This window comes from Lathyrus oleraceus, chromosome 6, assembly GCF_024323335.1.
Source record: "Lathyrus oleraceus cultivar Zhongwan6 chromosome 6, CAAS_Psat_ZW6_1.0, whole genome shotgun sequence".
Lineage (NCBI taxonomy): Eukaryota > Viridiplantae > Streptophyta > Magnoliopsida > Fabales > Fabaceae > Lathyrus > Lathyrus oleraceus.
This window is the reverse complement of record NC_066584.1, coordinates 331,763,679-331,787,718: the sequence shown is the minus strand read 5'-3', so window position 1 is coordinate 331,787,718 and position 24,040 is coordinate 331,763,679. Positions and strand designations below refer to the sequence as shown.

The following is a 24,040-nucleotide window of genomic DNA, read 5'->3' as shown; positions in this document are numbered from 1 at the left end:
GTATGAGGTTTTGGTGGACATAAGCACTAAATAGAAGACAATAATGGAAACATGTCTCTTTGCCTATGAAAGGATGGTCTCTTTCCTTCATAGTCAAAATGAGACTCTAAAGAGACATTATGGCCAACACATATTCTAAGGGCTAAAATAGCAAGTTGCTTCATCGGCCTTGGACAATTTAAGTTAAGAAAAATCCACAGGGAGACCTTTTTTTTTCCAAAGAGGAGAATTTCGAACCATAGCTCTAAAGTTCAACGACTTGGTAGGGTATGTTTCGAATTCGAGGTGGAAGCTCCCAGTGCGAGCATATGGGGTTTTGAGAACACAATAGCCCAACTTTGTGTTTTAAACCCTACTATTTCCAATGCGACCTGTAACCTTGATCCTAACAAAGTGGTGAATGAGAGAAGGATTAAATGAGGACGTTTTGACTTTCATCTTTTTAGGTAGTACCTGCAGAACAAATTTTCATTTGTATATACCTTTGTTATTTTTTAACTAATGACAATATTTATGACTTGTATGAGTTTTTTCATCCATTGTTTTTATTTTATTGACATAATTAGTCACCAAATCCCATAACTTAATTTAATATGTTTTGCTATAGTCCCTTAACTAAAAAAACATTACACTTTAGTCCCTTAAAACACTTCCGTTAGTCGATATGGTCATTTTCATCAAATTTTTGTCAGTTAAATCTACTGGTGTGACTTTACAACAAACTTCAAGGTACATTGTTGACTTAACGTATATATTAAACATTAGATTTAAACTAGATGATTTTTCTTTTTGGAGGTTAAAACACCCCCTACCCCCACCCCATCATCTTTATATATTTAATTTTGTCATCCATTCATCTTTATTTTGAAACACTTATTTGATATGATGATTAAGAAAGATGTGTCTTGATATAGAGCTTAAAGGTGTGATATAATTTGTTCACGAACCTTGTTTTTTTTGTTAAATCTTATCTTGTGTCGAAATCAACCTTTCTAGAATGTAGCATGCTTGTTCAAAATTAAAACCGCATTTACTTTTAGTCGTAAATGCAATGTTATTCTAACTAATAAATACTATCTAAAGGTTTGAAAGTCTCTAAATCTAAATTCCTCAAAACTCTAACCATACATATCAATAATGTGCCAAACTATGGTGTATCCCACCCATTTATGCATCAAACCTATTGCACTCTATTAATTGTCATTTTAACTTCTCAATCCAACCTTTCAATATTTCTGGTTGAATAATAATGATTATTTGTTCAAAATAAAAGTCATATCTACTACTTTTTGTTTTAAATGCAATTTTATTCTAAGGGTGTAAAGGATGGAAAGTCTCCAACCTTTGATATTTCTAAACAATATTTAATAATCTTGATTTCGAATTATTAATAGATATGTCTTTTTTTTACCTTTTCAATCAAATTCATTAATTTCCCACTATATTCAAAAGTTTGACAACGAATCCTTAAACTAAATCATGCATTAAATGTGGCATTCAAGACTTACATGCATCCACCCAAATCATTTTTTTATCAATGACATTGATATGTGCGTTTGTTATAGTTTTTATTTTTAAATTATTTTTATTTATTTAGTTAAAAAAATCATTTCTAACATTTCTAACAATTTTAATAGTGTTTATTTCAGATTTTTTAAAAATAATTATGTTAAAAAAATGATTTTTTTTATACTAAAAATAAGAAGTTGATCTAAGTAGTTTTGAAAATATCATTCTACGAGAGATGAGAGAGAAAATGAAAATACAAAATTCAGAAAATTGCATCTATAGAAAAGTTACAAAGTTACCCTTCAAAACTTTTGAAAATTCCAAAAATACCCTTCAAGAATTTAACTTTATTTTATTCAAAATCGTGAACAATGATTCTTCTTTCCATCCGCTTCAATGACGGTGTGAGCAGTGCCATCTTTTTTTTCTTTGCACTAGGTAAAAATCAGCATGTATCTTCCCCTTTAATTTTATCTGGGATTTTCAATTTTTTTATTTTATTTCTCATTTTTCATTAGAGGTAGTGATTCATTTGTTAAATTTATGATATAGGATTTTCAACTAATTTTGAAATTGAATTCTGGAATTTGAAGTCATTGCTAATTCAGGTTAGATCTCTTTGTCATGGTTAATAGTGAAATTCATGGTATGAACAATTTAAATGCAATAACTTGGGTTAGATTTAGTTGCTTAGAGTTGTTTGGTTGGTGATTATTCTGTTCTTGAAATGCCTCATGAGATTGAACTATTTCCAAATATATCATTAATATGATAGCTTCAAGTCAATTCAATTTTTGTTGTCCAATTATGATGTTGTTGGACCATCTCTCTTCCACGACCAATAATCTAGCATTTATTGACTTGGAACCATAATTTGTTGCAAAGGTCATCAAGACTTTTATTAATGCTAGTAATTTAATGTTATCACTTTAGAATTCTACTAGCATCCCATTGTAGGGATTTAGGATGGTATATGGTAGGACATGGATCCTCTGCGGTGGCTGAATGATCCTGCTCCATCTCAGCCATTCATTTTGGTCAAATATAAAAAGTAATTAATATTAATTACTGCATAAATGGCTAAGATTGGAGCAGCATGAAAAACATGAGAGAGCAGCAGGAGAGGATCTGTGTCCTATATGGTAGTCCTAATTACATGTACACTTCACCTAGTATGATATCAACGAAGTTGTCTTAGTTGATTAGACTCGTCTTAAAGTTATAGTTTATCATGTATAATGACATGACCTTGGGGTCTTCATGCTGCATGTCAAAGCCCTTGTAATATTTTAAAAAATATATGATGGTGGGCAAAGTGCTCATAAGTTGTGTGAGGGTGAAATGGATTTTGAGGCTCCAAAGTGCCTCTCCCTAGCATTGTTGGATGGGTTTCTTGTTGCAAAATCCTCCTGATATCAAATTTATTTCTTTGTGTTTATGGGTTAACCTTGTCCCTTTTACATTATCTCAACAACACCTTAGGTTTGTACTCTTATAATTTCTTTAAGATGTTGGCTACCTGGTTGTCCTTTACTGAGGACATATCTCGTTTGTGTGTGTTAACTTAATTCATATGTTGTTTGTTGTATTGAAGTTATTAGTTAGTTATGTTTATTAAGTTTGTGAATACATTTTGAGCTCTCATGATAGTTTGGCTAAATGTTATTTAATAAGGCTACAAGTCCGCTAGACAAGACATAATGCAATCAACATATTAAAGCATATAAATTAAACATATAAAAGCCTATAATAGAACTTTGAAATAGTGGTATTTTGCATAATTAAGTATAACTTCTAAGACCTATTAAACATGCCAAGATACTAACCATAGTTGTCATTAGGTGAAGGCCTATAGTGCAATTTCGTCATGCTGTTTTTTTCTTCAAATATATCTTATTGTCTTAGTCAAGCTGTTATTATCATTTGGTCTTTTGCTGGTTGTTGCAGACAAAGCTTGTTTAGTTTTAGAATTTGAATTAGTAGTTATTTTTATGATCATGGTCCCTTATGTTCCTTCTTTGAGGGATTGTGGCTATATGCAGTTTTTGGGAAAAATGTGAAATTGTTTACTGGTCTTTCAATTATACATGTGCTAGGCAGGTAGTTTGTACCATTCAGAGATGATTGTTGGTTTATATAGTTAGGTATTCAAAGTGTGTGGTGCTCTTGAAATTTTTCTTGCTCAACCTTAGCATGATTGCTGATGTTGTTCCAGAACAAAATGACAGTTTTACCTTCAAATGTTCCAGAACAAAATGACAATTTTACTTTCAAATGTACCTATTTTACATTACCAACATTTGTAACATTAGGCATTCAGGTTTTGCCTGTCATTTCTTGGGTTTGACATTAATTTTATGGGGAAGTATGCATCACATACATGGTGTTTGATATGGATTGTATAGTAAACTCATATCCCGTGACAACTCCTAACAGTATAAGAATAGTGTTTAGCTTTTAGTAGTATAATGCTTAACATATAATGATAGAGAATAATCAAATCATTGTAGAAATTAAAACTTCTGGAAACTAAGGACTTGAACTTGTAAATACCATACTACACACACACATAAGCTCTGAACTGAGTGATAAATATTAATAGGTTTGTTTCAAATTTCTACTGTGTTAGTGATAAATATTAATATTGTATTTGATGACTAGAATGACATCTAAAAAAGATGTGAAAAGTTTAAAGAAGTATGGAAAAGTTGTTGCAAAATGGGGGGATGATAGTAAAACAAAAAATTTGCTGAAAATTTGTATTGAAGAAATAAAAGCGGGTAATAGGCCAATTACCCACTTTAGTAAAAAAGGGTGGAAGAATATTATTGAAAATTTTCAAAAGAAAACTGGATATGCTTATGATCTCGCTCAACTAAAAATAGATGAGATACATTGAAAAGAGAGTTTTCATCATTTGTGAAGTTAGTGGATAAGCAAACTGGAGTAGGATGGGATCATGAAAAGAATAATATCACGACTGACGATGATTGGTGGGCTGAAAAGAGTAAGGTATGACTATGTCAATGTATACTTTACTAGTATTTAATTAATTGCATGCATTTTTCTATGATATATGTTTTGAATGTTTATTTATTTTTTAGGAGGATCCGAATATTTTGAAATGGAAACATGGAGGACCTAAGTTTATTGACTTTCTAGATAAATATTTTAAGGGTGCCATAGCTACTGGATTCTCCCTTTACAAACCATATGAAGATTAATTATCATGTGAAGGATCATAATCTGTTTTTAAAAACGATCGTGAGAATAACACAATTACTGAGGATGAAGGAGATGCATATAGTTTTGATGTTGGAAATGAAGTACAACCCAACCCAACACCAATTTCTTCCAAAAAGAGAAAGATTTTAGGGAAAAGAGAGAAAATCGGGACAATAGAGAAACTTCAACGATCTCTTGATTGTATACTCGATGGGTTTGGGCCAAGCTAACAAGGACTTCCAGAAGATAACATTAATTATGCCAAATGTTTGAAAGTGTTGGATGAAATCCCATCCTTGGTAAAAGGACCGCGTTTACACTTTAAGGTTGTTAGAATCCTTTCCAATAAAGAAAATAGGACATCATTTTCTTACTTCATGAATACCTCCACTGCTGATATGGCTCTTGATTGGATATACACTTTTCCAGAAAAAAAGTATCCACATGATTGTTGATAGAATTGTATGCTTCTTAGAAAAAAACCATTAATAGTTAGAACTATTATGTTTTTATTAGCTTGATGTAAAATGATATTTGTCATAATTACTTTGTGGTTTTGTTACCAAATGGAATGTCATTATTGACGTGTTAGAATATGTGATTTTGGATTCTTAAATGTCATTGTTGTATTCATACTTTCTTGCTTTAAGGCTTTAAGGTGTCATGATTTTTAACTATCCAAACATTTATAATTTTACACTTTTGTGTAACAGGATGGGTGACAATTCAAATGAGAGTTTGGACGAGAGTTCAGATAATAGTTCATATGAGAGTGACATTACTTCTGAAATAGATATTGAAGTCCAACAGGTTAATATAAATCAATATCAGACACCAATTGCCAAGAAACATGATGAATCACAAGCTTCAACTCAAACTGATGTTAGATATATTGAAGAAATAAGAAACACTATCAGAGACCAATTGCCAATAAATATGGGACGACAATGACAATAGTTTTATTTTTGTGTTTGATGACTTTAAAAAAACTATAATGAGACTTAAAAAAGATGTAGTTTTATTTTTATGTTTGATGACTTTTAAAAAAACTAGAATGAGACTTTAAAAAGATGTAGTTTTATTTTTACGTATTTGTTTTATATTGCTTTAAAAAGATTTCTATGGAGAAACTAGCATTAGAGGTCTTATTCCATATATATATATATATATATATATATATATATATATATATATATATATATATATATATATATATATATATATATATATATATATATATATATATATATATATATATATATATAGTTATTTAAAATCATTTTTATTTCTTAATCATAAAGTAATATAAATATTTTTAGAAATTATATTATCATATATAATCATTTATTCATAACTATGAACACTAATTTGTATGTCCTTTTTAGTAATAAGTTGTCGAACAAAAAAAATGATTTTTATGACAGAAAACAAACACAAATTAACTTCTATTTTAAAAAAAACACTATATGCTTTTTTTAAAAAACAATTTTTTAAAATCTAAAACAAACAGGCCTATTAATCTAAGTGGATTCTTTAAGTATGAGAACCAACTTTTTAACTATTTAATTTATGAGTATCATACCTGTCACGGCTGGAAAAATACAGAGTCGTCATCATCCTCTATTCGTTCATAAGGAATAGGGAAATAATGATAAAATATAAATTTAAGGATGAGACCTAAAGTTCGGGAGTCGATTAAGTGAGGGGAAGGTGTTAGACACCCCTCACCTGCATTGGACTCAATGAGAGTTTCATATAAATCTAGGGTTAGTGTATTCGTCTAAGGGAAATTTGCTTATGTAATTTATTCTTTGATTAATCTATTTATTTACAAGGGAATATGTTATTATTAAGGGAAATGCTCGATTAAAAAGAAGGACAAAGAAAAAGAGTTTTTGTTATTCACTACAACAAACAAGACCTTAGACAGCGCTTTTTTTAGCCTTAGACAGCGCTTTAAAGCGCTGTCTAAACCTCCGCTGCTAAAGGTTTAGACAGCGCTTTTTTAAATCTTAAAAGCGCTGTCTAAGCCCCCCCCCCTTAGACAGCGCTTTGGCCAAAAGCGCTTTATAAGACCCTCTTATTTTAAATTTTTTAGGTATACCTTAGACAGCGCTTTTGAAAAGCGCTGTCTAAACCCCACCCCCTTAGACAGCGCTTTGGCCAAAAGCGCTTTCTAAGACCCTCCTATTTTAATTTTTTTAGGTATACCTTAGACAGCGCTTTTCAAAAAGCGTTGTCTAAGCCCCCTCCCCCCCCCTTTAGACAGCGCTTTTTACAAAAGCGCTGTCTAAGGTATACGAAAATTTTTGAAGCTTTTGTTTTAAACCATATTTTTTCCAGGTTTATAAACCAGTTTTCAACCAGATTTTGACAAACAATTATCACATTTTATATATCAATTGAAACCAATTTTGCCTTAAATGTATCAAAATATATACAAATTTATGTACACATTTACAAGTCATAACATATACTACAAATGTACACATTAGACTATATTTCAAGTTTACCACTTCAGACACCAATATCAATGAAATCAGATCCCTTCAGTTAAACATGACAATGTTGTAGGAACAAAAGCTAATAAATGATAATAATACCAATCATGGTTCGGTACAAAATTTTATTATTTGCAACAAAGAGCAAACAAAATTCGAATGCATATAACCTAGCCATTTATAACTAGTCTCTGGCGTGAAACCTTAGTTTTACATATTTCTTAACTATTTTGCATGATGCACAACAGTACAAGAATCTATTGCACAAAAATATGACAACCATAAATCAAACCATGAAACTTGCAAATAAATAAGGATCGTGCAACTGCAACAATCGAGTCTTGACGGCTAGATTTGTTTTTTCGGCCCCAAACAGGAGTGGTCTCGATAAGCTGGTGTGGCACAAGTCGACTCTCCCTCTTAGTGAGCTTCTTAAAGTTGTGGACTTTCAGTCTAGCAATGTCTTCCTCTTCTTCAGGGGTTATCTCTCTAACTACAACAGTTAGCCTGGATTCTGGTCTGTGCATGACTCCAGATCTTCCTTTGCCATGGTAGGAAATTCTCCTCTTAAAATCTCCCTTTCCAACAAATGCTTCGGCTGTAAGAAACATGAATGCCGCATCATCAGTAAAGAGAAAAGCAAAGTGACAAAACAACTTAACCACTAACAGTTTATAGCAAATAAAATTACCAACAATGAGGCGTTCTGGATCCAACCCATGATTGTGGGATGCGTTTGCTCGGGCTGAATGAATAACCTGCAATTTGTATTAAACTTGTTTTCAATTTTTCTTTTCTTATAAAGAGAAATAGAAGAACCTTCTTTGATTCAAATTGAAAAGACCTCGAATGAAATCAAACAATAAAATGTATATATTTCAATTCCTTCAAACTAAGTGTCATATAACATAGTCCCAACTCAAAATCAAAAGGAAAAATGGAAAAGATGAATAAAATCTGATGCATGTCAAATAGGAACTTAGAAACCAATTTTAATACATAGTTTTTAAAGTCTTGTAAAATTAAGTGACAGAACAACAATTAATGTTTACTACCTGATATACAGTTTTTGAAGCCCGCTTTACTGTCACTTGCAACTGCAGCAAAGCATCTTTAACAAGCATACCACGTACCAAAGCAGCAACCAAGTTGAGCTTCTTTGGACTCTAAAATACAGTTTTAAAAATGAACATAAATTAAACATGGAAACATAAATCATAAATTATGACAGTTTCGAAAAATTGAGATATATAGGGGCGGCATTTCAATGGCAAGAAAATTAGATGTCAAATTGTCTGCAAAAAATTGTTGCAAACTAAACTGATTAAAATAGCAGTTTCTTAAGAAGTAAATGTGATATTGACGCGTTCAAATGAGAAGGACCAATGTAAAGCTTAGAGCAAAGAAGGCAGAGGGAATTGCCAGTGAGGGATGAGATAGGCGTCAACAGTGGGGGATGGGACGCAGAGCAGGGAGGGTAGAACTTTTGAGCAACTGGGTAGAACTTGAAATTCCCTGAAATTGAAATACACAAATAATAAAATACATGAAATTAAGAAGAGCATATCTTCGATAGCAAAATAAATCTTTACAGAGATATAATGTAACTATAACACAGGCTCGGTGTGCCCCAAGAATGTGATTTGGTTAGTTGGAAGATAAATTTGAACAAACCTGGCTACCTAATTCTGAAAAACAAGTATGATCATGAAGTCCATTAAAACAGGTTAGTACGGTTTAGAAAGCAGTAAGAATCATTATGACAGTAATTTTTTTATATGAAAAGATGATTAAGGATGTCAACTAGAGATATACAAGAATTGGAGATTATGATATCCTCCGCAAAAAAAGAAAAGCAAAAAAATACAAAGAATCAGAAAAACAGATCCTTCCAAACTCCTCCTTGAACAATTTGTCTTCTAGATATCATTAATCAATCTTGTACTGGTTACTAAATTATATTATCTGCATGCTATTGTACACCTTTATTACATTAATAGAATTTGAGCTTTAAACATAATGATGTCTTAACATACTTGAGCATGAAAACTGATAAGATAAGGTATAATGAGTGGCAGGACAGTCTAAGCAATACACTGATTTCAGGGAAACAAATCTATTTAGGTAGAATAGGGAAAAAAAAGTGTTCCTAATGCTCGAAGAGCTTTAAGAAAAATATGTCACTTGATGTCAATTGGAACCATGCAGGACCAAAATACACTGTAGAATTGAAAACATGCAAAAATTTCAACTCAGGATACTTAATTCTTACAGCATGGTCTATGTTTTTCAATAATAATAAGGTCCTGTTACATTACATGCAACTGACCGATGCAGTTAATCCAAGAGAAACCATCAATCCTAGTAGCTTCCCTTAGGGAAGCTTGCACCTACAGTCCCACACTATCACCTTAGATCTTAAGGAGGTGATTGGAACTTAATTAACTTTTAAGCCCTCCTCCTCCCAAAATAAACCAAATAACAAACAAAATGTGATGAATTAAAATGCAAAATACATGACATTATGGCTACTCAATCCATGCAAGGTTACTTAGAATGACTTAAAAGAAAACGACTTCACATACCATATGTCTCGATGCTGTCAAAAAGCTTTACTAAACGATTTTTCACTATACTGATATAAGTGTCGATATAAAGGTATTTTGGCAAGATGTATTTAAAAGCTAGATAAGTATGTCACAACTACATGCAGCAACAACACCATTTAGTTTAACTGTAGATTCACATTTCACAATATAGCCCATAACATACAGCAAATAATACAATTCTGTACACGAATTTCTAGACAGTGTATTGAATTATTATTCAACTATAGGAGCTTTATAATAGCAAAGCAACCACTAAAAAGTTTCAGAACTATACCTTATTCTGATCAATTTCAGAAGATGCAAGTGAAATCACTCCAGCAAGTGCTTCACGAGCTAATCCTGTGAAATACAATAGATAATTATAATATCAGGACAGAGACATGATATGTTAATTTTAAACCACCTCAACCAGTTAATTTTAATCAATTAATCTTGCTACTAAGATATGTCAGAGTATTTGATAAAGTTTATTTATAATACATTCATCTAATGTTCAAAATATTTTGTCACGTTAGCTAATGTTTCAATGGTTTATATTTTAGAAATGTGTGAGAAATGTACAATTGTTGATGAATAAGGTAATGATCTAGATGGCCAAAAATGCTTCAATTTTACTATCAATAAATAAGTCGTGCCCTGGAAAATGCATCAGAGCCCCTATCAAGTACCTAAAAACCCAGGAAAAGGCAACAGAGCCACTAACAAGTACCTAAAAACCCAAAAGGTACTGATCAATCATTGATAGAATTGATTTATAGTTTTAAAATTAAAATAATTTTGTTCTTTTAAAACCTCATCAATTATTTCAGAAATTGTGACAAGGTGAAATTGAGAGCATACCATAAAGGTGCATATGAGATGGATACCTGATAGAGGCGAAGAAGGAAGATATCTGATTTGAGGCTTTAAGTTTGTGATGAAACCTTGTGAAATAATGGATCGTAATTTGTTATTAGGAATTAATTTCGTGACCCTAACTTTGTGATGTGAAGAATAACAACGTCGTCGAAATCATAACATCGCCGCCAGAATCAGAACATGAGACGTCATTGTAAGAAATCCCTATAAATCGTGAAAACAATACCTTCGACTATGGTGTTGCCTCCTTCCGAACAGAATAACCACACCAGAAGCTTGTTGGATATGAGGAATTGTTGAGAAATTGGAGACAATGGAATAAGAAACAGAGAGCAGCAAGCCTAGGGTTCGTGAGGGAGAGAATATTTCGTGAGGCATTTGGAAGAGAAAGTCGAACTTTATTTTTTTAATAAAAAGTTTATTTTTTAATTAAAACATCTTTAATAAAAAAGTAGCATACGTGTTTTTTACTACTGTAACTAAAGCCATCCGTAGCTATATGGCAGTTTTGTTGTAGTGTTAATTTAAAGACTTTAGACAGCGCTTTATTAAAAGCGCTGACTAAGGTCTATATTTAAAAGCGCTTTCTAAAAGCGCTGTCTAAGGGGGGTCTTAGACAGCGCTTTTAGAAAGCGCTGTCTAAGGCCCCCCCTTAGACAGCGCTTTCATTATTTTTTTGGAACATTTTCCGTGTTTTATTTTAATTTTAACCTTAGACAGCGCTTTCTTTTAAAAGCGCTGTCTAAGACGCGCTGTTAAAAGTCATTTTTGGCGTAGTGATTGTACTCGCTAGAGTGTTACAACTCTATGCCTACGTACCTTCAAATTTATTGAAGGATCAGAGCATCATAGTTCATCTAGAAAATGATTGTGTGTTTGTTGATTTTAGTTTAGAAAAATTCTCAATGCATCGGGGGAGGAAAAAAGTTTGAATAAAAGGATGTCTAAATGCACAGGGACATCATACAAATTATTTAGGTGAATTGAATTAATTTTAGATTGATTGGTTGATTGGTAAGGCGTGACAACAACCAATCAAATTGATTTGAGAAAAAATATATTTTAAATATATTTAGGAAATAGGGTTTTCTATATAAATATATGATTACTATTTTTTATTTGAATATTCAACAAATGTCCTTTAGAAATAAGAAACTTGATTAAGTTATCACAAAATACAAAAGTTATTACTGTATTTTTTTATATGAGCTATTTAATTATTAATCCCAATTATTTTAATTAAATAATTACCCTAATTAATTCCTAAAATTTCCCTAATTAAAACCTTAAAATTATCCTAATTAACCCTAAGATCACCCCAATTAAACATTTTAATACAAAGTGTAAGATATAAAAATATTAAACATAAAAGAAATATTTTTGACTTTTTTATAAATTATTTTATTATGAAGTCAACCTAATTATACTAATTAAATTTAACTAATTTCTAATTTAACCTAATTATCCTAATTAACCTTTAAAACAATCCTAATAATAATCATAGTTAAGTATTATAATAAAAAAATAAAACACATAAATAAAAATAGACAGGGGATATGAATTGTGGTTTGAATGTGATAATAAGATGTTAGTGTGATATTGTTTTTGATCTAGAGCATTTGATTTTTAACTTGGTTAAGCTTTTGATTTGTCTCAATTTTGGATTTTTTTTTGTAGGATGTGGTTTGTGTTGATTTATGAAGATAAATGTGGTGTGAAGGTGTAGGAGTGATGTAGAAGTTTTAGAGGTGGAGGTTTATGAGAAAATGGTAGTGATGATGTTTGAATGAATTTTTATTTATTATTATTTTTAATGAAAAATATACGTGAGAGATGAATTATGTTTGAGTGGCTTTTTGTGAATTTTTTTTATGTAATTAGAATATGGTAATTAACAAATTAACTATAAGCATAGAATAAAAAAAATTGTATGTAACTTTTTTTATATAAATAGAATAATGATAATTAAAAAATTAAATAATAAAGTAAACAAACAAAAATAAACTAAATATCAAACAATCCACAACAAACCAAAATCCTAAGTATTAGACATTAAACAAAAAATGACATATCAAACAAATATTGAGGCAGTAAGAGGAAACCAACATACGAGGGGACGAGGGGGAGGTTGTTCCCAGTAAAAAAATAAGATTGTCTTTTTTTCTCTTCCTTTTCATATTTTTTTGTTCTGACCTCTTTGTAATTTCTCTTCTTTGTTAGTCTTTGTGAAAAGATCGATGATGATGATGATAAGGGAGACTTTTAGGGTTTTAGTGTTGTTGTTCTTCGGTGTGAAGAACAACAAATTTTTAGACTAGATTTGGTAAATTGTGGATGTCAAAGAATGGTAAAAATTTGTGCTATGTATAGATAAAAATTAGGTCAAGAATTGAATGAGATTTGTCTATTTTTGAAATGATTTCATTTGACCTGATCGTATCTATTTCTTAATGGTTAAGCCAATGAATTTGGATTGATTCATGACTTTGATAAAATGTAACAACAGTTAACTATTATTTATTTATTTTAATAAATAATAATAATAATAATAGTAATAATAATAATAATTAGTGAAAAATAATAATAAAAAGACTTTGATTTTTTTTGGATTTTAAATTGATTATTTCTTTATACTCTTTGAACAAACTCTTCTACCAAATGGACTATTATGTTGATTCAAAATAAAATATAACTAAAATAGTAATATGCAAATTAGAACTTGATTTTCATTTTTGACATTTTTACAAATTATACCATATTTTTTGTTTTCTCTTTTTTTCTTTATAAATGCATAAAAATATTATTTATCTAAAATTTTAAAATAATTTTTAAAATATAATTTATTGATTATAAAATCCAAAAAGATAAAAAATAAAAATGTATCATTCTCGTATCTAATATGTCATTTGATTTATTTAAATTAAAATGACACTAAAAATCATATGAATGATGAACAAAATTTAGGATACGACAATATCATTTAAATTATCTTATGCTAGTTTTACAGTATGCATTGGTCTTAACATCATACTTACTTGATAGTCAAACTTTTCTCAATCCTAAATCTAAGAGGCCATTCAAGTTATCCATGTAGTACGAATTTGGATTACCTGCAGTCAAAAATCCTGCAGTTACCCATAGTCACATGTATTTTGTGAGAGCTAGGTCTTGTTTTTGAATGGAGAGTAAGATAAACTTTCAAACTTAAAAAAATAGTTGGAATAATTTTGTGAGTAAACTGTCGTGACTGCAGTAAAAACTAACTGAATGTTGGAAATCAACCATTTTTGTGTTTAGGGAAAATGTGTGGGAATATTAGAGACGTGAATACAAACTTGGTAGGTAGGAGAATTATTTATGGAAGATAGAACTTTGTATTTTTGCTTGATACAAAAGTGTAGGATTACATCTCTATTTATAGTACTCTAAGGAGAACTCTAGACACACTAATTCTAGAGAGTTCTCAACTCTAGACACTCAAAGAGTATTCTAGAAAATATTACAATCTTAAGAAATATCTAGACACTCCAAATACTACAAGACTTTTCTAGAAACATTATCCAAAATAAACTAAGCCCAAATAACAAAGCCCAAAAATCAAATAATAAGATTAGGCCCAAATCAAGTTTAATATTTCAACATCCCCCATTTAACTTGATTTATAACTCCAAGCATATTCCTTAGCTTCACGAAAGTTTCCAATTTGAGTGGCTTGGTGAAAATGTCGGCAACTTGATCTCTAGACATCATATACTTCAACTTCACCTTCTTCTTCTCGATGCATTCTCTTATGAAGTGGTAACGAGTGTCGATGTGCTTACTTATTTCATGAAATACATGATTCTTTGCCAAAGCAAGTGCTGATTTATTGTCAACACATATTTCGACAGGATCTTCTTGTGGCATTTTTAATTCTTTCAACAAATTCCTTAGCCAAACTGCATGACAAACACATGATGTGGTGGCAACATACTCAGCTTCACAATTTGACAGTGTGACGATAAGTTGCTTCTTTGACATCCAAGTGAAAGAAGTATCTCCCATAAAGAACATAAAACAAATAGTGCTTTTTCTATCATCCAAGTCTCCACTCTAATCACTATCATTATAGCCAATAATCTCATAATTGTTAGAAGAGTAATAGTGCAAGCCAAAGTTTGTTGTACCTTGATGTATCGAAGGATTCTTTTTGCCGCCTTGAAGTGAGTTGTTGTTGGAGCTTCCATGTAGTGACTTACGACTCCTACAACATATAGAATATCCGGTCTTGTACTTGTCAAGTAACGCAGACTTCCAACCAAACTTTTGTAAAGAGTTGGATCAACAATCTCTCTATTTTCATGCTTACTCAACTTGTTGCCACATTCCATCGAGGTGCCAACTGGATTGACATCATCCATCTTGAACTTCTTAAGGACTTCTTTGGCATAACCTTCTTGGGTGATAAAAAATGCTTTGTCTTCTTCCTTTACTTTGATGCGAGATAATATGCCATGAGACCCATATCTGTCATCTCAAATTCATTTGACATGTCTTTCTTGAACTCTTCGAGCATGCTTGAATTGTTCCCTGTGAAGATCAAGTCATCAACATATAAGCACACAATCAAAATATCTCTATTTTTTGCTTTATAATAGAGTTCATGCTCATATGGACACTTGATGAAGTTCTTGTCTCGAAAGTACTTATCGATTCGAACATTCCAAGCTCTCGATGCTTGCTTGAGTTCGTACAATGCCTTCTTCAATTTCAAGAATTTTTCTTCTTGCCCTTTTACTTCATAGCCCAGTGGTTGCTTGATATAAACTCCTTCTTCGAGAAAACCATTCAAGAAGGACGACTTCACATCCATTTGATAGATCTTCCATTCATTTTGGGCTGCCAAAGAAATGACCAGTCTAATAGTTTCAAGACAAGCAACGAGGGAAAATACCTCATCATAGTCAATTCCTTGTCTTTGACTATATCCTCTCGCCACCAATCTTGCTTTGTATCTCTCCACGCCTCCTTTTACATTCTTCTTCGCCTTGTACATATATCTTACTCCGATTGCTTTGTGTCCTCGTAGAAGTGTAGTAAGTTCTCATGTATCATTCTTCGTGATTGACTTAATTTTTTTCTTCCATGGCGTCTCTCCACTTTATGTTTTCAACTGCTTCTTGATAGCTTAGAGGCTCGCAATTACCCAAAATACAAAAAAGGTTAATGTCATTTATGTTTTCGGTTACCTCATAAAGCTCTTCAATACTCCTTAGTCGTGGTGTCCTCTCACTTGAGCTTGTTCCATCCAACCTTGGTGTCGGTGAAGCCACTGGTGTAATATTTTCCTCTATCATTGGTTGTTCAATTTCGTCTTCTTCTTCAAAGTAAGGAAGAAATTGTACGTGTCTTCTTGAACACTCCAATCCCAACAGTCTTATTCTTCGAACTCCACATCACGACTTATGGCGATCTTTCGACTATTTGGATTATAGAGCTTGTACCCTTTAGAGCTTGAGTCGTAACTGATGAATACATACTTCTCACTTTTATCATCGAGCTTTATTCTCCTTTCATCAGGAACGTGAGTATATGCAATACTTCCAAACACTTTAAGGTGAGAGATCCCAGGTTTCCTTCCACTCCATGCTTCTTGTGGTGTCTTCTCATGCACGCTTCTTGTTGGGGAACAGTTTGTCAGATAAACCGCACATGCCACTGCTTCGGCCCAAAACTATTTATGGAAGAGAGAACTTTGTATTTTTGTTTGATGCAAAAGTGTAAGATTACATCTCTAATTATAGTACTCTAAGGAGAACTCTATACACACTAATTCTAGAGATTTCTCAACTCTAGACACTCAAAGAGTATTCTAGAAAATATTACAATCTTAAGAAATATCTAGACACTCCAAATACTACAAGACTTTTCTAGAAACATATACAAAATAAACTAAGCCCCAATAATAAAGTCCAAAAATCAAATAGAATATTAAGCACAAATCAAGTTTAATATTTCAACAGTGAATCCTAATCCCTTTTGCTAGATATCATAAATCATCTAGATTTTCCCAGAATACTTTGTATGCTAATAATTACCAAGTATTAAGGACTTGCCTTCCCCATGGATATAAATTTATTTAGGTTTTCCCTAAATACTCGACTTTTATCCTTCCTTCATTTATTATTGACATGCTTGAATTATAAAGTTCCTAACCGGTAAGGGTTATACATTATAAAGAATTATATTCATGCTTTTTGATCATTGATTCACCTCTTGCAAAAACTATCAACTACTAACTTATTCTTGTTAACACTTATACCATACGTACAGTTAATTAAAATATCAGACAACATATGATTTGAGGAAACAAACATTCCTTTTAAAGCATAGAATTCCTAGATTAAGAATATAATTTTTATTTAATATTTTAAACTTCCAATTGGTTTAACTAAAGATCATATACATAATGTTAGAAGTAATCTATATTAGTAATATTAATTTTGTTAAGCGTAATCTAATTAGTGTAAGTTAGTATTTTCGTCTACGTGACATTATTGTTTGTGTATGTAAATAAGTGTAGTTGTCAATAGAGTAGTGTGCGTAGCCATTTAGTATAACCGTTATGTAAGAGTAATAGAAGTTTATTGTTTCAATTATGTCTATTCTCTCTCTTCTTCCATCTTCATCTTCTTCATCTTGTGCACCAACAATTAGTATCTAGAGCTTTTCATATCCACAGGAAAACACGAGGGAATGTTAAGATATTGTGTGATTGATTTTGTTTCTTAAATTTGTGTTGAATTTTTTTATCGGAATCGTAACATAATCACATTTCTTGATTCTGCGGGATTGAGAAACACTAGTGTTTTGTGAGATCTGGGTGAATTGCACAAGGTTGAAGATTAAAATAAACAGTGATATAAGTACTAAGCTTCCAGTGTTCGATGGTAAAAAATGGAATCAATGGATGATTCAGATGCGTGTGTTGTTTGACGCTCAAGATGTTCTTGATCTCATCAACGACGATTGCATTTGGGTTGCACTTCCGACAAATGCAACAGATGCACAGAGGAATGCTCATTGTGATCTGAGGAAGAAGGATCAGAAGGCATTGTTCTACATCCATCAGTGTGTGGATGTGAACATGTTTGAGAAAGTCCCTTATTAGACGATAGCGAAGGATACGTGGGACACACTGGTACGATGCTACAATGGTGATGCATCAATGAAGAAGGTGAAGCTTTAGTCTCTACGTAAGAAGTATGAGAATCTCAACATGAAGAATAATGAGAAGGTACCTGGATATATCTCTAGAATGATTGTGATAAAAAATGAGATGAATTCGTATGGACAAACTCTCTTTGAAGAAAAGATCACTGATGAATGTACTTAGATCTCTTAATCCTCAGTTTAATTACATTGTTGTAGCAATTAAACATTCTAAGGATCTTATCACCATGATAATTAAAGATCTGCAAAGTAGTCCAAAGGCACAAGAGTTGCGTCTGACTGAGAGAAACTCTGAAATGGAGGTAGAGCACCAGACTCTAAAGCAGATTATGGTAAGAAATATCAGAAGCAGTCTTGGTCAGAAGTCAGGAAGAAATCTGATGGTGTTCAGAAGTCAGAAACCTCAACTTCTGAAAGGTAGAAGAGTGCTCAAAAGGGGAAGGAGAAGTATGACAAGAGGGAGGTTCAATGCTACTGTTGTAAGAAGTTTGGTCACTTCGCTGATGATTGTTGGTCAAATAAGGAAAATAAGTCAAAAGAAGCAAACATAGCCAGATGAGATTCTAATGATAAACCTGTGCTATTGATGGCTTCTGAGTCTGATAGTGCATCTTTGAAATACTGGTGGTGCATGGACACTAGTTGTTCAAATCACCTTACTGGAAATAAGAAATGGCTGGTTGAGTTTGACTATGGTAAGAGGATCAAGATCAGATTTGCTGATGATAAGTATCTAAATGCTGAAGGAATGGGAAATGTCAGAGTAGTTCTGAATAATGGTAGAATTGCATTAATTCAGAATGTGTGGTATGTTTCTTGCATGAAAAGCAATATGATGAGTGTAGGTTAATTAATTGGGAATGGTTTTTTAGTTACGATGAAGGACAATATTTTGAAGCTGTATGACTGCAATCAAAAGTTGATTATGAAGTCAGAGCAGGGAAGGAATATAACATTCAAAGTGAATGTTAAAACTACAGACTCTGAATGCCTTAGTGCAACAAGTCTTGTGATGGAAAGTAAGCTATGGCATTCGTACTCCTTTCATTGCATGCTATATGCGCCCAAATATTTGACTCATTCACTATGCAACAATGCATATCCTTATCCGAAAGAAACATAGTCTTGGGAAAGTATGCAAAACAAATTTAGTTTTAACTTGGCTTCTTGAAAATAAACTTGAAACCAATTGGGAAGACAAGGTGATCTATCAAATGATGGAAAGCCAGAGAAAAAGGATCTCGTTGTTGCCACATGGTGATCTTATCATGAAAATCTTGGAGCATATTGGATTCAACCTTGAAGACAAATAATCCATTAGTAAATTACAAGGATAGGGAAACATGAATTGGAAAAAAATAAGATGGCTGATTAATGGAGTGGTGGTGCATGAGCCATCCAACGTAAGAGAAGTTTCCCAAATTCAACAAGCTCAACAACAAGCACATGAGCAAGGAGGTCCCTCAAGTATGAAGTACTTTGATTATGAGATCCCTCTGACTACTTCTATTAAAGCTCTTATCCACACTATCAACAAAGAGAAGAAGCAGAAAAGCAAGAAGATTGACTACCTGACATATAAACTTATTGAGACCAGAATTCCATTGTCGTATGGGTTGTTAGTGATGATGATGAGGACACATAGTAGTCCTTTCTTACTTTATTTGTTTTGTTTCTTAGTTTCTTTTCGTGATTCCCACATATTTTCTTTTTGTAATTGTTTTTCTTTTAATGAATAATTGTTTTGGTTGATTATTAAATCCATCATTATTTGCTTGATTACTTGTGATCAATGTGCTTGAATATATTTTCCTTCCTTTTATCCATCTTATTTTTCCAACCTTTTGATAATGGAGAAAGGGGAGAAGTATACTCTCATGAGGAAATTACTGATGTTTTAGGTATTATTGTAATTTAATCAAGAGGAAATTATCTCATGTGTAATATATCTTATGAGAAGTCGCTATTTGGATTGTGAGCTTAGCCAATAAAATATATCATTTGGTTCGTGAGATTGTTCGTTAAAATATATGTTTGGTTCGTGAGCTTTGTCCGGTGTAAAATCTCTCATTTGGTTTGTGATATTGTTCGTCAAAGTCTCTATTTCGTTTGTGAGCCGAGCCTAGTGTGAAAGCTCTTTGTATATTCTGAGATTAGCGTGACGTAAAATATCATGTTTGGTTTGGAGGATATCCAATGTAAAACTCCAGTCTGTTTGTAAGAAGGTTTGTGGGTGTAACTTATGAAAAACTCATATCTATTGTGGAAACTCTCAAGAAGAAAGTCTTGGGAAGAGGAGTAGGCCAAATGGTTAGTCCGAGCCTCTATAAACCTTTGGTGAAATTTTCTTATCCGTTATCTCTTTTTAGTTCCGATGTACTTCAATCTTGTTTCTACTCTGGTTTTTGGTTTCCTTTATTTATTTCGCTTCCTAATCTTTGTTCGATTTACAAAAATTATTTAAAAAAATTATTTTAGCGGATATTTTTTAATTGGTATCATTTTTAAAACCAACACAATTCACCCTCTGTCGCTACACGGAAAATACAGAGTCGTCACCAAAATTTATTTATTTCGAAGGAAAGGGAAATATCGACAAAACTCCTAAAATGAAAGAAAACGGTCTTCACAACCAAGAGAGAATTCATGAGTCGATTATGCAAGGGAAATGTATTAGCACATCTCACATCCGTTGTACTCAACGGGAACCGTTTTGATTGTTCTTTGTGCGTATGAGTGTTATTGTCTCAAGGTTACTTGCTAAGGAGGAAATATAAGTTTATTAATTAGTGTGTTCTCCTAGGATTCATACCCTCGTGCCTACGTATTCTCATAGTGCAATGAGAAAGACAGAGCTTCGTAGTTTGTGGTAGAAAATACGAATTTGTTGGTTGTGTTTTAGTGAATAATGTTAACAATCACATCCTAGCAGTTAAACGTCGCTTGTATGCTTGTGCAAGGGATGATTAAGAGTTGTTTGTTTGCGATAAAATGGATGCGCTTGGGTCGTATTCTAGCAGTTAAACATAACTTGTATGCTCGTGAATGAGAGGCTTAAGCGTTGTTTATTTGTCGTAGAATGGAAATAACATGTCATTTGTAAAAGGTTTGAATTCCCTATGGCGGAAAATATTAAATTGATTGGTTGTGATTGATTTTAAAGTGGGAGACAAGTATCAGACCATAAGCTAAGTACGACCGACAATCCGAGTACTTGGGAGCTGAAAGGACAAATGCATTATGACCTCTCTTTTTCATCCTAAAAGTTTTTGTTTATGAAATTTGTGAGGCAAGTTTAATCGTTGGTACTTAGAGTGAGACAATCATCTAACCACAGGCTAAGTAAGACCGACAATTAGAATACTCGGGAGCTGAAAGGACAATTGCATCCTGACCTCTCTTTTTCTCCCTATGAGGACCGAATTAAACTCGTTTATTGTTAAGTGTTTTTGAATGGAAGAAAAGTACTGAGCCATAAGTTAAGCACGACCTACAACCCCAGTACTTGAGAAATGGTGTGTACAAGTACGTACACCCCGTCCTTTTTCATCCGGTTTATTGCAAAAATGTTTTGAAAATGACTTGACGTTGGATCAAGTGTTTGAAGTAATTGTGAAAATTTGATGAATTAAATTAAAGAGGTACTTGACGTTGGATCAAGTACTCGCATTGTATTCAATTAAGTTTGATTTGGAAAAACACTTAACGTTGGATCAAATTTATTTTTGTTCATTTGAAAAAAGTTCTTTTTAGATCGCTTTTTAATTATTTCCAAGTTAACGAACGAGCGAGGAATGCGATAAAATGGAAAGAAATGAATTGTTACATGTTCATGGGAGTGGGGTACATTTTTCCCAAATGGGGGATAATCATACACCATGCAAAATTAAATCATAAGCATATAAGAATCATTCATAATAGCGAAATCAGAACCATAATTCATGCATGCAATCAAGAGTAAAGGATTTAATTTCGAATGAGTTATTGAAAAATTAAAGAGCTAAACTCTAAACTAAATTCAATTAAAATCTAAAGTATAAATTTATCCTAATTAAACTAACCATTTTTAATGTGTATTTTTTGGAATTAACATGGCATTGAAATTAAACATGTTGGAACCTAACTTATAGTGGGTTTTAATGAAGAATTAAAGAAACTCCTACAATTAAATTCAATTAAATTCTAAAAGAGAAAATATTTTAATTAACCATGATACATGAATTTCCTATGAATTTACATGAATTAAAATGCATAGCAAAAATGACAAAAGAGATGATAAAAAAACAAGAAATAAAAGTTTAGCAATTAAATTTGCAGGGGTGCATAAACCAGTGGATGTGCAGCCTGAAAACAAAGGCTTTCGGCCTAACAGATAGGGCCCAAACACTAGGTGTTATTTTTGGGTTCAACAAAGGGTAGTCTAAGCAAAATAGGGGTGTAAACATCAAAATAGTGGGCTTAATACACTAGGTCCAACCGAATTTGGCAAGGAAAGGGGGGGGGGGGGGGGGGGGGGGGAATTCAACATCAAGAATTCATCTCCTCTACACATCATGTTCATGTTATCTCCCTAAAGAGAATCCTCACCGAAGTTTTGCTCAACGACGCCGAAGATGCCGGAGTTGGCCGAAATTACCAAACATCATCATCAATCTACTTCTCTTAACCTCCTCTATCCTAATATTTTATCAACTCATTCCAAGATTAACCAATTATTTAAATTTAAGCAAGAAAGTTATGGACCCTAACAATGGAAACTGAAATTAAATGGAGGAGGAGAAGAACCAAGCCACCAAACCTCGGGGCTTTGATTCTCCAATGCAAGAGCTACACCGTGGTATCAAAAATTCAGCAAACAAAAAGGAATAAAAACTCATCGACCTGCAAGACGGATGATTGTCTTGGAATTTGTTGAAATATGAAGATGAAGAAGATGAAGAAAATCAGAGGTATGCTTCTTTGAACCTTTAATCTTCTACTTCTGCTATAAACTTCTTCTCTTCAAGAATTAGCTCTGAAAAATTCTGAACTGAATTATTTTTGTTGATGTTGATTATGTGAGTGTGAGAGTAGTGTAGAATGTAGGAGGTTCAACTCAAATGGTGACAAGCTTCAAGGTGAAGCTTGCTCCAATGGTGATAGAGATTTAGAGTGAGAGAGGAATTGGAGAAGTTGAATTGAGATAATGAAAACTGAATTTGCAATGAGTGATTTTCTGTAGAAAATGATTGGTGGTTTATGAATCAACCTCTAGATTGGAGAGAGTGATGAGTTTATATAGGTGAATCTTCCAACCGTTTCAGGCATTTTTCCGGGAAATGACGGTTAGAAGTTAGGCCAGAAGTCAATGTTAAGTGTTTCTATAATAAAATTGGTTATGAATTTAATAGTGTTAATGAGCTATTAGATTGTTAGTTGGAACAGTTATTGAAGTGTTAAATGCAGGGATTGTTATGTAATTTTAGCCTGGCTTGATGTTAGGATTGGAATGAGTAAGTGTAACTCAAGTGTTGATGAATTTTAGTGTGTTAGAATTGCTTGGCTCAAAGTGTAAATGTTGTTGTTAGTTGTTGCATATTGTTATTATGTGTTATGTGAATTGAAACTGGTTAGGCATATTTGAATGGCAATGCAATGCTGAAATTTGATTGTTTTTCTGCTACTAGTGCATGTGTAACTAGTTACTAGATGTTGTGTAACTGATTACCAACACGAAAACAAGTGTTATGAACTGGTTTTTTTAGGCTGCAACATACCTGTAACCGGTTACCCTACTGTTGGTAACCAATTACAACTCGATGTTCAGTATTTCTAGGCTACAGGAAGTTGAAGAACATACAAGTGTAACCGGTTACCTGATTCTTGATAATCGGTTACCAAAATGCAATTTTGGATGGTTGGCTATTGGGATGGCATGAATAGCAGGTGTAACCGATTACCTGATTCTTGGTAACCGGTTACTAAGATGAAACTTGTTTTTTTTGCTATGTTATAAGGTATTGGCTCATGTGCAATGTCTTAACCTTTGTGGTTCATTGTGTATTGAATATGGTATGTTTTTACAGGTCTGACACATGGTAGGATGAACAACACTTTAGCGTGGCATGGAAGCTCAAACATGGATGA

General features: G+C 32.5%; 1 protein-coding gene and 1 long non-coding RNA gene across 2 annotated transcripts; both read right to left on the bottom strand.

Annotated features, from left to right (window-relative positions):
• Positions 1-7,302: 7,302 nt before the first annotated feature.
• On the bottom strand, positions 7,303-8,437 carry LOC127092214 (uncharacterized). Its single transcript, XM_051031045.1, has 3 exons — positions 8,291-8,437; positions 7,927-7,993; positions 7,303-7,833 (listed from the first exon to the last, which is right to left on the bottom strand). The coding sequence occupies exons 1-3, from the start codon at positions 8,357-8,359 to the stop codon at positions 7,493-7,495; spliced, it is 477 nt and encodes a 158-aa protein (XP_050887002.1). The 5' UTR covers positions 8,360-8,437; the 3' UTR covers positions 7,303-7,492.
• Positions 8,438-8,715: 278 nt separating this feature from the next.
• Positions 8,716-11,061, bottom strand: LOC127092512 (uncharacterized). The gene is made up of 3 exons (XR_007792196.1): positions 10,711-11,061; positions 10,119-10,183; positions 8,716-8,750 (listed from the first exon to the last, which is right to left on the bottom strand). It is a non-coding gene; the product is annotated as an uncharacterized LOC127092512 (long non-coding RNA).
• Positions 11,062-24,040: the final 12,979 nt, after the last annotated feature.

Bases quoted from the DNA above. Each gene is read 5' to 3' on its own strand.
- LOC127092214 (XM_051031045.1), bottom strand. From the start codon at position 8,359: ATGCTTGTTAAAGATGCTTTGCTGCAGTTGCAAGTGACAGTAAAGCGG. The intron at 7,994-8,290 runs GTAGTAAACATT...TACAAATTGCAG, and splicing joins CTTCAAAAACTGTATATCAG to GTTATTCATTCAGCCCGAGC. The intron at 7,834-7,926 runs GTAATTTTATTT...TGTTTCTTACAG, and splicing joins TCCAGAACGCCTCATTGTTG to CCGAAGCATTTGTTGGAAAG.